Genomic DNA, 15,358 nt, shown 5'->3' on the forward strand with positions numbered 1-15,358 from the left:
CGTGCTCAGTACGGTCAGTAATGCAGCATGAACTGGACCATCCATGCCATGGTATTGTTATTTCAGACAAAACGAAAGTGACCAAATATTTAAACACTTATGTTACAACAGCTGCTACTGAGCTAGTGGAACAACTTCCTAAACATTCAGGTATTTATAATGAATAGCAAGTGCAGACTAATTATCCTGAATGTGGGATCAAGTCTTGAGGCTTTTCTTTCAAAGTTAATGAGGATCAGCTCTGCAAAATATTAAGTAAACTTAGACCCGAAAAGCAACAGGTTTAGATGGGATTCCTGCTAGGTTTCATATTATTAATTTATCCATTGAAGAAGGACAGGTTCCAAAGGAATTAAAAATTGCATGAATTGTTCCTCTTTTTAAAAAGGGATGTAAAGAAGGAGGGAATTATAGACCAGATTCCATTTGAGGTATTTTATCCAAGGTTATGAAAAAGATTATTTATAAGCAGATTGCATAATATATCGTATTTGCTACAGTCTGGATTCAGAAGATCCCATTCCACAGAAATTTGTTTTTTGTATCTGACTGATCTTATTAGGAAGGAGGTCGATGCAGGTCATTTCTGTGGTATGGCTATGTTGGACCTAAAAAGGTGTTTGATACTGTAGATGGTGGCATTTTGCTATATAAATTAAAAGCTAGAGGTTTTAGTGAAATGGCCATTAAGGGGGTTAAATATTATCTCACAGGAAGAGCTCAAAGAGTAGATATAAATACAACATTTTCACATTTTAGGGATATTGTATGTGGAGTTCCTCAGGGACATATTCTTGGGCCATTATTGTTTTTATTGTATATTAATGATTTGAAACTAGCTTGTTCATGTGACTTATTTCTTTATGCTGATGATGTTGCATTGTTAGTATCTTATAAAGATAAAGCTGAGGTAGAAAACAGATTAAGGATCGAGCTTTAAAAAGTTTCAACGTGATTGGCTGGCAATAAATTGTCATTTCACTTAGGGAAAATGGAGGTAATCCTACATTAGTCTCGTAGCTCCTGTGCTACAACTAAAGAAGCACCAAATATCTCTTAGTTGATTGGCTATTTTTGGTGTAAATGGATGGGGGATCTGGGTAAATTAGATCCTTTGCTATTGCTTCAAATTGCTGTGCCACTTTTGATGATGTTTTGTTTATTGATCCTGTGTGATCTTGCTTGGCCTTTTTGTCTTTAGTCAGATTTGGAGCACAAGTCAAGAGTAAGAATATGTTCCTCAGAGCATCTTCATCATGGGGCCATCATCATCATCATCATCATCAGCATCATCATTAGCACAAATATAGAAACATCATGACTGAACCTTCTCCAATGGCTCGAGCTGGCATTCCACCACCTCCACCACCGCCCCCACCACCGCCCCTACCCCCCCTCTTGCTAAATTCCAGTTCCGGCTCCAGTGGTGTTTCTGGCTCCGGTCGGTTGCGAAGCGTGTTCTGGGAGCGTATTCCTCAGGAGCGAGTGGAGGGCAGACGCAGTGTCTGGACCAAATCGGATGAGTTTCCAATTGACCTCAGTTCACTAGATGAGCTTTTTGGACAGCGCCAGGGTCACCAGATCAAAGTTCTTGGGGTCAGAGGTCACCGTAGTGGAAATAAACGCACTAACATGAATGCACCTCCTCGGAACACTTTGGAGAGGGTGAGACAGACTATCTGAATCTTTTTGACTGTGTGTGTATTTTCCCTGCTCTAACACAGCTGATTCAAACCATCAGATGATTTCCAACCTCTTCAAAGCTGAGTCAGGTGAGTTAGAGCAGGGAACCGGGCCTGACCTGCTTTGGTTAGGTATAAGCTTTTGAGTTATTCTGTCTGTCTGACAGCCTTTCCTTTCTTCTTTTATCTCAGATATCTATTCTGGAGGGGAACAGAAGTCTGAAAGTCGGGATTTTTCTGCATCATTTTAAGAGGTGTGTTAGTCAGTTCCTGAAAAGATGTTAAATCCTTGAAAAAGTTGTTAAGTTTCAGGATCGCTTTTGCCCAGAGTTTGGCTTTGTCAGGGTTTATGTAAGGGATTAGCATAAGAAAAGGGTTTGGTTATGTAGTGATCTGGTTGGGTAAGGTGTTTGGCTAAAGGGGATAAGAGGTGTGGTTCAACAAGGGCCTTGGTTAGGTAAGAGTTTTGGCTGGGTGGTTGTGTAAAGGGTTATGTAATGGGTTTGATTGCGTAGATGGTTTAGATGTCTAAAAGATTTGTTTGGGTAAGAGGTTTGGTTAGGGGTTTAGTAAGAAGTTAGGTTAGGGGTTTAGTAAGAGGTTTGATTAGGTAAAAGGTTTAGTTAAGCAAAGAGTTTGGTGGTGTGAAGGATTTAGTTGAGTAAAGAGTTTGGCTGGCTAAGGGATTTGGCCAGGAAAGAGTTTGGGTAGAGGGTTTAGTTGGGTAGAGGGTTTAGTTGAGTAAGGGATTTGGGCAGGTAAGAACTTGGGTAAAGTGTTTGGTTAGGGAAAGGGTTTGGTTGAATACAATTTCAGGTAAAGGCTTAAGCTGGGTAAAGGATTTGGTTGGGTGAAGGGTTTAGTTGGGTAAAGGGTTTGGGCAGGTAAAAGGCTTTGTTGGTAAGGAATTTGGTTGGTTAAAGGGTTTGGTTGGGTAAGGAATAGGGGGGGATATGAGTTCAGGTAAAGGGTTTAAGTTAAGTAAAGGATTAGTAGTGTAGTGTAGTGTATGAGATTTGGGCTGGTAAAGTGTTTGGTAAGAGTGCAGGGTTTGGTTAGGTAAGAAATCTGGGCAAGTAAGGGGATTGGTGGGGTAAGGGATTTGAGCTGATAAAGGGTTTGGCTGGGTAAGGAATTTAGGCTGCGAAAGGGTTTTGTAGGGCAAAGGGTTTGGTTGAGTAAAGAATTTGGGTATGTGAGAGTTTGGGTACAGGCTTCAGTTTGGTTATGGGATTAGTTGGGTAAAGGGTTTGATTGGGTAAGAAATTTGAGTGGTTAGTGGTTTGTTTGGGTAAAGGAGTTGGGCTGGTAAAGTGTTTGGTAGGGTAAAGAGTTTGGTTGGGTAAGGGGTTTGGTCAGGTAATAGTTCATACAAAGGGTTTGTTGGGTAAGAAATTTGATTGAGTAATAGGTTTGACTATGTAAGAGTTTTGTGGGGAAGAACTTCGGTAAAAAGTTTGAATGGGTAAAATGTTTGGCTAAGATAGTTAAGGAGTTTTTGAGCATATAGGTTTTAGTTGGGCAACAAACTTTGTGGGTGAAGAGTTTCAGTAAGAAGTTTAGTTCAGTAATTGGCTTGGTTAGGTAAGAGTTTGAGTTATGGGTTTTGTTTGGTTATATACATTTTTTGGGGTAAAGGATTTGGCTGGATAGGAAGTTTAGTTGGGTAAGACTTAGGTAAAAGGTTGATTCGGTATGATAAGATAACTCTACCCTGCTATGTCTTCAGTGTTACTTATTTCATGTTTCTGTGTCACACAGTTCTCTGGGAGAGATCATTAATGATATAAGAGAGGGGCGTGGCCAGCGCTATGGCAGCGAGAGGCTCAATGAACTCTACAAACTGTTGCCTGATTGTAATGAGGTGAGTATACGTGTGTTTTTATGTGTGTATGTGTCTGTGTCTGGATGTAGTATTGACACTGTGATACTGTGTTTATGTTTATAGGAGCAGACACTGAGGTCATTCAGAGGTGAGCGCAATCAGCTGGAGGAGGCCGATCTCTTCATGCTCCATCTAGTGGAGATTCCTAGGTACTGCAACATACCCTCCCACTCATTACGCACACATGGAACTCTGAGCTCCGTCACTCTGTAATCAGCGTCCTGCCAATATTACATTCATGGAAATAAAGGTGTTGTAGCAACATTAAAGGTGCCGTAGAAAGGAAAACTGTATTTACATTTGCATAGTTGAATAAGGAGAGTTCGGTACATGGAAGTGACATACCGTGAATCTCAAACACTGCCGTCTCCTTTAAATACAAATGCCGCGTTTGTAAAGTAGGGATAAAACAGTCCAATTCCAAAATCCCAGGTGCACTTTCCTCACATATTTACCCTCATACTTAATTTATTTCTCTCTCACTCTCTCTCCATCCTGAAGTTTTCGACTGCGTTTAGAGGCAATGATTCTGCAGGAGGAGTTTGACCACACTGTGACCTCTGTGTCTACATCTGCACGTTGCCTAGCAACAGCAGCTACAGGTGAGTTTAAACAAACAGTGCACCTTAGAAGGACGTACAATCCAGATAGAGAAGTACACAATCGGAGAACTCCATACATTCACACCTGTCCTAATTATTGAGTTCAGGTGTTTCAGCCACATCCATTGCTAACAGGTGTATAAAATCAGGCAGATCTGCCTTGGTCAACTGTAATTGCTATTGTAGCATCTAGGAACAACAATGGCTCAGCCACGAAGCGGCAAACTCACAGAGGAGGGCCACTGATCTGCTGTTGCATCGCTCACTACAGAGATCTTAACTGCCTCTGGAAGCAACATCAGCACAATAACTGCACATCAGGAGCTTCCTGAAATGGTTTTCACAGTTGAGCAGCTGCTCACAAGTCCAAGATCACTATGTGCAATGCCAGGTGTCGGCTGGAGTGGTGTAAAGCGCCACCACTGGACTGGAGTGATGAATCAGCTTTACTATCTGGCCGTCTGATGTATGAATCTGGGTTTGGTGGACGCCAAGAGAACGATACGTACCGGAATGCGTAGTGCCAACAGTAAAGTTTGGTGGAGGAGGGATGATGGGCTGGGCTGTTTTTCAGGGTTTGGCCTCTTAGTTCTAGTGAAGGGTGATGTTAATGCAGCACACAAAGGCATTTTAGACAATTATCTGCTTCCAGCTTTGTGTCAGCAGTTTGGGGAAGAGCCTTTCCTGTTCCAGCATGACTGAGACCTTGTGTACAAAGCAGCTCCATAAAGACATGGTTTGAGGAGTTTGGTGTGGAGGAACTCCAGTGGCCTGCACAGAGCCCTGACCTCAACCCCACTTAACACCTGTGGGATGATCTAGAACGTTGATTGTGAGCCAGGCCCTTTCGTCTAACATCAGTGTCTGACTTCGCAAATGCTCTTTTGACAGTCACAGACACTCCAAAATCTTGCGGAAAGCTTCCCAGAAGAGTGTAAACTGTTTTAGCCACAAAAGGGGAAGACTCCATATTAATACCAATTGGTTTTGGAATGGAACAAGCTCATATAGGCGTGATGGTCAGGTGTCCATATAGTTTTGACCATTTAGCGTACTTATTTAAGGCAGATATTTTTATGTATTTGGTTTGGAAAACTCGGCTGGTTTAAGCAACATAGAAATAACTGTACTGAATTAAGTGCTTCTTTATTCGTTATATAGTGAAAAAACAAAATGTGCTGTTCTACCCTACATACTGAATTTAGATTCTTTTCACATTAGCCAAAATATGCAATTTCAGTCTCTTTCAGCCTCAGTTCAGCTTTGAATTTTAATATTTTTAATCATGTTAGATTTAAAAAAAAAAAGAAACAAAAAAAAATGATGTTATTTGATTACATCAATAAAAATATACAGGATGACATCAATTCTGCTGGTGTAATGGACATTAAGAAGCCTCCAGAAAGGGTTTTATCTCTCTCTCTCTCTCTCTCTCTCTCTTTTTTCTCTGTGTCTCTCTATCAGAGCTGATGTCATGTGTTGAGCTCCACTCTATCCTGCGTTTGGTGCTGAAAGCTGGAAACTACATGAATGCTGTAAGTGACTTTACTGTTACATATACGGACCGACTCACTCACTCACTCACTCACTCACTCACTCAACCCCTCTCTGTCTCTTTCCGTTTAGGGGGGATTCGCTGGTAACGCTGCAGGATTCAGGATCTCCTCCCTGCTGAAGTTAGCCGACACTAAAGCTAACCGACCCGGCATGAACCTCCTGCACTTTGTAGCCATGGTACGCTCCGTCCATAACCTGATCAATTCCCTATCACTGATCAATAGACATGTGGCTTCCCACGCTGGACTGATCACGGAGGAGCTTACATGGACACAAGCAGAAAACAGTGTATGCTTAGTGTATGACTAAGAATAGTCACCAAAAACAAGCTAATAAGTAACGAAAGCGTCTACCCCACCAGTTAGCGCACTTTAGTCCATGTTTAGATAACAGTAAATTATACAGTATTAGAACCACGTAAGCAAATCTCTGAGATGAAGTAGTGCTACATTTAGGAATAATTAAGAATAAAGATTCACTATTATTAGGAATGAATAGGAATGATTTGGAATGAAGCTGCACTACCATTAGGAATCATTCGAAACAAAGCTTCACTATCATTAGGAATGAATTTGTAATGAAGATGCTCTATCATTAGGTATGATTAGGAATGATTTCAAATAAAGCTGCATTACATCCTACATCAGTAGGAATGATTTGGAATGTTGCTGCACTATCAGTAGGAATATTTTGGAATGCTGCTGCATTGTCATTTGGAGTAATTTGGAATGTTGTTGCCCTACCCTTAGGAATTATTTGGAATGTTGCTGCACTATCAATAGGAATGATTTGGAAAGTTGCTGCACTATAATTAGGAATGATTTGGAATGCTGCTGCATTGTCATAAGGAATGCTTTGGAATGTTGCTGCACTATAATTAGGAATGATTTTGGAGTGCTGCTGCATTGTCATTAAGGATGATTTGAAATGTTGCTGACTATCATTAAGAATGATTTTGAATGTTGCTGCACTGTAATAAGAAATAAGATTTGGAATGATGACTCACTATCATTAGGAATGATTTGGAATGAAGCTGCACTATGATTAGGAATCATTCAGAATGAAGCTGCACTATCATTAGAAATGATTAGGAATGATTTGATTACATTGATTAGTAATGTTGCTGCAAGGTCAGTAGGAATGGTTTGGAATGCTGCTGCACTATCATTAAGATTGAACATAATTTAGTCCACTTTTATGGATAAGTTAAATAATGTCAGAAACCACATAATCAACTCTGGGAGAGATACTGAACACCTCCACACGCTTTGCGGCGAGTGTGTGGTGACTTAGACGTGCAGTTAGCACCAATGCTACTTGGTGTGGCATAAGCTTCTATTACAGGTTAGCTACATTAACCTCGTAGCTCCACTGCTAAAATTAAAGGAGCAAACTTCAGGCACCAAACATGTCTTGGGTGATGGACTACATTTGGGCTAAGAGGGGGAACAAATTGGAGGAATTGTATTTTTTGCCGATCTGTTGCTTTAAAGGTGCAGTGTGTAAGATTCAGGGGGATCTATTGTCAGAAATGAAATAGAGTAAACACAACCATGCTTTCGTTGGTGTATAATCACCTGTAACTACAAATCGTTGTGTTTTTGTTAGCTTAGAATGAGCCCTTCATATCTACATAGGGAGCGGCTCCTCTTCCAACAGTGGCCGCCATGTTGCGCCACCATGTTTCTACAGCAGCTCAGAGTGGACAAACCAACACTGGCTCTAGGGGCGCCTTTCATGCTTTTACGCTGAAGCAGCGGCTTGAATTTGGTGGCGCTGTAGCTCCGGTTTGGAAGACGGAGCAAGAAGAAGAATCAGTGGTTGCTGCCGAAGCTGCTGAGTATTTTGTGTTGTGAGAAGTTTGAGAAACCAAATTTTGACAAATGGAGGATCAGACTTATTATTTGGCACAAGAAAAAAGCGAAGGAGGGTGAATCCTCACCGTCAAAGAAGAGAAAACATGAAGAAGCGAATCGAAATTGGGACAGGCGGCGTCAGAAAACCTGGCGTCCACTGTAGGTTTTACTACCTGCTTGGAAAGGGAGGGGATTCAGCTGGTTGCAATCTGTAACCTCACCACTAGGTGCCACTAAATCTTATACACTGCAACTTTAATGGGTGAGTGAGAGGTAAATAAATTGCCATGTTTGTGTGAATGAGAGAGAATGTAATGCCTCTATGTGTGTTTACAGGAAGCAGTGAGGAAAGATCCATCCATCCTCTCCTACCACCTTAAACTCAGCCACGTGGGACCAGCAGCCAGGTGAGTGTGTGGATGATCAGGTTCTACTGGGGAGCCCAACCTTTTCAAGCAATAAATCATGAATCTATCGCATCTCCTTCATTCAAAATAATGTACACTATAAAAAAATTTCTGTTCAATTTTAAAGTGAATTAAAGGGCCGCCTTCTAAAATGAAACATTTGAGCTAATTCAACTTCTAATAGGAAGTTAACAGAACAAGGATCTGTGCCTTAAGTTCTATTGACTTACTTTTTCAAGTTCAACAAACTTTAAATTTGATGGCAGCCTGGTAATAAAGTTTTCCCCAAAATCTATTTTTTTTTTAACTTTTGAGGTTATTACAAAGAGCAACAACAGAAATGCAGCAATGAATTAGCAGCCTGAAAATATACAAACACAAACTGTGATTAAAAGAGAGTAGAAAATGTATCAACCCAGACTGTAAAAGCAAAAAAAACAGTACAATGAAAATTAATAATAATAATAATAATAATAATAAAGTTTGTGGGAACAGTGCCCCATTTTACTTTGGGTATGCCCGCTTCAGGCTAAAATAGGGTGACAGTCATTCAGTTAATATCAGTTGTAGAGCTAGATTGCGTCAGAATGTGTTAGCATATTGACAGGGTGGGCGGAGCCTGCTGCACCTCGACCTTCCATTGGCTAAACGGGCTGTAAACTGGACTTGGGGTTCATCGCCACATCAGTTCATACACATGCTGAAGTGGCACAAATCCGATTTTTTGCACCTAATGTGACTCAGATCTGATGTCTTTTCTGAACTGATCTTTTCAAATCTGATCTGAGCCACTTTTATATGTGGTCCTAGATTGGATATGTATCCGATTCGTAGCCATGCGACCTTAATGTGACGCTCAGATCGGAATTCGTGTGCTTGCTTTACACTGCGCGTGCGCCATCATTCAGCATTACCATGGCAGCAGCGCCAAACAGAAGTTAAAGCCTGTAAACGGTTGAAAAGCAGCTTATCTCACCTTTTTCTCCATCGTCTCACTCTAATAACGAAGCTGAGAGCTGATCAGAGTTAATTATCTTCTCAGCGAAGCTCGTTCTGCTCGTTAGTTTGTGCTGATGATGAACGTGATTCATTCACGTGACGTTACTGAGTAGGATGAGCTCATGAGGGTCATTTCAGGACTCCGGTTCATCACATTAATGACAGATTTGAATCACTTACCTAAACGAGTGTGAACCATCCTGTCAGAGAGATTTCAGCAAAAAATCGGATTTGAGCAACGGGGCTTGTCATGTGAACGTAGCAATAGAAATCATGTAAAACAACTATATGCAGTTTTCACTATAAAACAAATGCCTAGATTTCGAAATGTATCCCGACTGTAACTTCTGGATCGGCATTCCAGCCTGTTTTAACCCCTGATGACGTGCCGGTGTGTGCTGTAGGTTATCAGTGGAGGCAGTGGAGGAGGAGTTCAGCGAGCTGCAGTCCAGAGCCACCGCCCTGCTGGACGGACTGGAAACTGCACCGGATCTACACGCTCAGATCACACCATTCCTGCAGGTGCACACCCAAAAGACTCCATTCCTAAGAGTACACACACTAGGAATGACTAGGAATTAGGAATGATAAAGAATAAAGCTACAATCTCATTAGGAATTATTAGAAGTGAAACTGTGTTTTGATTATGAATGATTAGGAATCAAACTGTGTGATTATTATGAAAGACTTGGAATGATTAGGAATTAATGAATTTATGGTCTCATTAGCAATTATGATTAACAAAAAATGAAGCTGTGCTATTGAGTGCAATGATCAGGAATATTAAGAACAAAGCTAAGCTTTCTTTAGGAATGTTTAGCTGTACAATCATTAGGAATGATTAGGAATATAAGGAATGAAGCTTTACCATCATTAGGACGCATTAGGAATGTAGCTGTGCTATAATAAGGAATGATTAGAACTGAAGCTACACTTTTCTTAGAAATGATTAGGAATTAAATTGTGCTGTGGTTGATTAGGGATGAAGGAATAATTAGGAATTATTCCTTCATTACGAATTAGGAATTAAGCCCTGCGAATATCAGAAATTTGAATGAGCAGAAATTTTAGAAATGAAGCTGTACTATTATTAGACAGGGCAAGTTTATTTATAGAGCACCTTTCATACACTGCTGTCATTCTAAGTGCTTTACAAATGAGAAAATACAGAGTCTGTGTGTGTGTGTGTGTGTGTGTGTGTGTGTGTGTGTGTGTGTGTGTGTGTAGGTCACGGAGCTGAAGTTATCCGAGCTGCAGGTGGACGTGGACTCTCTGTATAAAGCCCAGCGCTCCCTGATGGAGTTCTTCTGTGAGGATGATGATGGATCCTTTAAGCTGGAGGAAGCCTGCGCTACATTCCACAGCTTCCAGCAGCGCTTCCTCCGAGCCGCACAGGTGGGAGAAACACATTTAAAGTGATAGTTTGTCAAAAAATCTTATTTACACTGGTTTTGCGGCGATCAAAGAAGCCGCTGTGGGCTTTACATACACTAACCTTTATCACGATAGGATTAGAAGCAATACTGACTGACATCTCTCCTCATATTTTTAATTTCTGTTTTAATATTTTGCCCAATAATAATGTTTTAGATTTACTTCAGTTGTTAAACATGGTTCTTATTAAATGTGAATGGACATCCAGAAAACTCTCAGAAATAAAGGTACTAAACTGTCTTTGGGGTAGTTCCCTTATTGTCACTGGGGTGGAACCCTCAAGGCTCCATCTCAGTACCTTTAGTCAGGGAACATAACTGAACCATAATCCACTGAAATGATATGTTCTAAGCTGTACTGACTCCACACACCCCGTCTCGTCTCCAGGACTTTATTTTACTGTTCTGTTTTAAAACATTCTGTTATGAAAAGGTACAAATACGAACTTTTCACCTGGAAAAGCTTATTTAAGGTTCACAATTAAACCTTAAAACCACTGTTGTACCTTTGAGGGAACATTTACACTGTTTGTACCTTGATGAATGAAAAATGTACCTGAACAAAACCTTTATTTCTAACAGTGTAAGACACCATTGCTAATCTACAAAAAAAGGTTTACAGAAACATCCAAACAGTTTTATTTGAAAAAAAAATATATATATATACATAAATACACTATACCATGATACCAAAACCATCAGTAAGCATAATTATACTGTGATATAAACTAAAACACATAATAAACTATAACACATGCAATTAATTACATTACTTATCTATCTATCTATCTATCTATCTATCTATCAGTCAGTCTGTCTGTCTGTCTGTCTGTCTATTTATATATGATTGTTTGTTTACGTATGTGAAGTTGATCTACTACTTCTTTAGTGTTCTTCTCTTTAGTGTTTGCCGTTGTTGTTGACTTAAGAAAACCCAAACTTCACACACCAAACGTGTTTTGGGTGATCAAGGACACGTGCATTAAAGGCTGGGGGGTAAATTGGTATAATCTGGTAATTTGTGCAGAACTATCACTTTAAGAATAACCCCTCCCCTCCCTTTTTAGGAGAATGAATTGCGAGAGCAGCAGGATCAGCAGCGTTTGGAGAGAGAGCAGACGGAGAGAGAGAAGGCGAGAAAACGGCGCTCTATTGCTTCCTGCTCCGCCCTGGAGGCGGGGCTGGAGTTTGATGACAATGCTTTGGAGATGATCCTGCGGGCTCCTGCGGCTACACCTCTGAGGCGGAACCTGTGGTCGACACTAGGCCGCCGGGCACCGCAGCGTCCAGCGTTAATCAGGTCAGTCTGCTGTCATCTCAGTACTGCTGTAGTTTTCTTTAACATTGTCTAAATTCACGCTCTCTGTTAAAGTCTTGTAAAGGTTCAGTTACAACAGCAAGTTAATATGTTTCGTAAACCTGTACAGTTGTTTTTAGTCTCTTTTATACGGATAGTTCAGGTTGTAAAATCTGATAGACTGAGTCACGAGACTCCATATGGGGAATTCTACTGAAATCAATCTGTGGTCCCTGAGTAAAAAAAAAAAACTGTTAAAAAAACAATGAAATATTCAAGGCAAGATTATTAGTGTAACACTTTTCATACAGTGGCTATTCAAAATGATTTACACAGACATAGAAAAACAACAGCATTAAAAAAATTCAATAGTAAAGCTTATTACATCCTGAGATCTAACACCTCAAAGGCATATAAAATATATAAAATAAGGAAAAAATTAAAATAGCATTAAGATAAAGTGTAGTGCTAAACAAAGGCACAAGAAACAAGAAAGTTTTCAAACCTTAGATATTCACGAGAATTATGTTATGGTCTATTTAAAGGAGCAGTGTGTAGGATTTAGTGGCATCTAGTGGTGAGGTTACACATTGCGCCCGTCTGATTCCCCCTCCCTCACCCCTCCCTTTCCAAGTGTGTAGTGGAACCTACAGTAGCCATCAGCTTCTCTAACGTCGCCTGTCCCGATTTCATTGTGCTTCTTCATGGTTTCTCTTCTTTGACGGTGAGGATTCAGCCTCTCTCGCTTTCTCTAGTGCTAAATAATAAGTCTGATTCTCCATTTGCCTAATTTGCATTCTCAAACTTCTCACAACACAAAATGATCAGCCAGCACCGGCAGCGACCACTGATTCTTCTTCTTTCTCTGTCTTCTAAAACCAAATTTAAGCTGCAGCTTCAGTGTACACTTGTCATTATGGAAATGGAGGAACCATGTTGAACATGTCTGGGTCTGTAGACAGTTTGATACGCTGTTCGCTGTTACACAGAATCTTACAATGAGTCTCAAAAACAAAAATATGCTTTTAATGCTTTTATAACTTTCAGAACGCATTCGTCATCCACACAAACCAGAATGTTAGCTTGCTTAGTTTCACTAGTAAGCGAGATAGCTAGTTTAGCCAGTAACCCACGAGCTCTGTATGATTTAAATTTTGCCTTATCGCTCAAAACATGTAAACTTCATCCAATCGAACGTCTTCCCTCCAGATCTTCAGTGTCAACAGTTCTGTATGAATCCAGTTGTTTTCATTATTATGTTAACTCTTATGGACTGAGAGAAGAGAAAGAGAACCGCTGTTTGTCTGCGTTCTGAGAAAGTTATGTCTGCCTTTACCTGATTGGCTGAATGCAGTGCAGTAGCTGCATTTATTTGCATAAAATAACAATGTTTTGCAAAACAAATTGCGTTGCACCACGTGAAAATTAATTATTTATTTAAAAATTAATGAATTATTGAAATGAATATGATATGGCAAGGCGAAGTTGCAAATGGACACGTACCATAAAAAGTAAAGAGTAAGTTACTTCCTTGTCTTACAAGCTTCAGCTTCAAGTTTTTTGTAGTATGACACCGTTAGCTTGATGCTAACACAGCACAGAAAATCACATAGCAGAAATTAGCATTTTCAACATGGTGGTACTTTGGTGAGCAAAAGCTACTTATATGGTGGATGTGTTTGCATTAATCACTGCTATATTATGATATATTTATTGATATATGAAAAAAATGAAATGTCTGAAAGTTATTGTCTATTTTTCAGCAGTTTGCGGTTGCTTGGCAAGGATAAAGAGCACTAAACGAACCACATTTGTTGGAAGATTTATTGCAAATATTATCAATTGCAACTTCAACTTCCGTAACTCATGATTTATATATTTGTTTCTTTCCTGTCTTACAGCCTGATTGAAACACCGGCAGAAAACACCAGTCTTCCGGGAAATGAAGCTGGAATACAGGCAGAATCTCCTGATATCGTGGTGGCTAACAAAGATGCAAATCCCACTCAGGCTGAGACCCGGACCGAAGCTGAGCTTACCAGTCTCTCCTGCCCATCTGCTGAGGCGGAGTCAGTGAAGAGCCCCGCTCACTCAGCTTGCATCCAATCCAAAAGCTGGACGCTTGATGCCAGGCTCCGCCCACATGTGGGTGAGACACACACGCTAGTTTCCGGCCTGCAGTCTTACAGCAACTTAGCTCCGCCCTCAGGAAGAGCAGACCAAGAAGGGAGGAAACAGGAAGTGAGAGAGCGGTCGGAGGAGGTGGAGCAGGAAGTAACGGAAGTGATGTCATCTCAGGAGGGCGGAAAGACGAGGGGAAAACTCAGAGAGGGGACGACGAAGGACGTCAAAGCTGCCGATCAGAACCAAAACAGGACACACGCCGCCACGCCCCCTTTTAGAGCGTCCCGCCTACCGCTGCCCCGGATTGGTTCACAGTCTGCCGACCCATCAGGAATAGCGAGTGGGGCTTCTAAAAAGGAGGGGCTAAAGGCGAAAATCCCGCAGCCACTGAAACGACTGCTGGACAGAGCATCTAACAGAAAGGAGAAAGAAAAGAGAGAGAAAGGGAAGGAAGTCAGAGAGAAACAGAAGACTGAGAACGATAGAGATAGACAGAAGAGAGAGAAAGAGAGAGAGAAGAAGGAGAAGCAGAATGGAAAGAAGGAGCAGGAGAAAGAGCGAGAGAAACGGGACAAAGAGCGAGTGAAGTCAGAGAAGGAAAGACAGACAGTGAGGATGGATGGAGTGAAGGAGATGAATGTGGAGCGGTCGGTGAGGTCAGGGTCAGCGCTGGCCACAGTCGTGTCCAGGCCTCTGTCCAGGCTATGTCCGGCCGCGGCTCCGTTAGCATTAGCGTCCGTCCGCTGCACGGCTAAAGTGCTGCATTCGGCTCTGAAACGGGACAGAAGCAGCAGCAGCTCACGCATCCCAGCACCAACCAGCAGCAGAACACTCAGCCTGCCGCGCTCAGACACACAGTCTTAATTAACCCAGATTTAACGGGTTTATCTCCAGTGTCAGTGTTTGAGGGCACTGAGGCAGCACATCCAGGCCTCTAGAGGGAGCTACTGCACAGAATGCAGTCCAATGCTGTGTTTACACCACACCTTTCCTTCACTAAAGACCTTAACCCATTTGGGGCTGTTGCCCTGTCATTAGCTTAGCTGCTGTTTAGTCTCAGTTTAACACAGGTTTGACTAAACCGATAATTTCAAGGATTTAATGTGCTCCTGCGAATTAAATTAAACTTGATTCTCTGTCTAAACAAGCGCAAATCTGCCCGATCCACCACTAAACTTCCTCTAAACCAGATGTCCTGATATATTTTGGTACATAAAAGCTTTAACCCTATACACCGATCAGGCATAACATCATGACCACCTCCTTGTTTCTACGCTCATTGTCCATTTTATCAGCTCCGCTTACTATATAGGTGCATTTTGTAGTTCTACAGTTACAGACTGTAGTCCATCTGTTTCTCTGATACTTTGTTAGCCCCCTTTTACCCTGTTCTTCAGTGGTCAGGACCCCCATGGACCCTCACAGAGCAGGTGCTATTTGGGTGGTGGATCATTCTCAGCACTGCAGTAACACTGACGTGGTGGTGGTGTGTTAGTGTGTGTTGTGCTGGTGCAAG

The 15,358-nt window shown here is 41.3% G+C and overlaps 1 protein-coding gene across 1 annotated transcript; it reads left to right on the forward strand.

The window, feature by feature from the left end:
- Positions 1-1,317: 1,317 nt before the first annotated feature.
- On the forward strand, positions 1,318-14,780 carry LOC118815080 (FH2 domain-containing protein 1-like). Its single transcript, XM_036581012.1, has 13 exons — positions 1,318-1,665; positions 1,875-1,936; positions 3,444-3,546; positions 3,631-3,716; positions 4,069-4,169; positions 5,634-5,704; positions 5,796-5,903; positions 7,919-7,989; positions 9,393-9,510; positions 10,216-10,383; positions 11,489-11,721; positions 13,620-14,182; positions 14,737-14,780. The coding sequence occupies exons 1-13, from the start codon at positions 1,318-1,320 to the stop codon at positions 14,778-14,780; spliced, it is 2,076 nt and encodes a 691-aa protein (XP_036436905.1).
- Positions 14,781-15,358: the final 578 nt, after the last annotated feature.

This window comes from Colossoma macropomum, unplaced genomic scaffold (assembly GCF_904425465.1).
Source record: "Colossoma macropomum unplaced genomic scaffold, Colossoma_macropomum, whole genome shotgun sequence".
Lineage (NCBI taxonomy): Eukaryota > Metazoa > Chordata > Actinopteri > Characiformes > Serrasalmidae > Colossoma > Colossoma macropomum.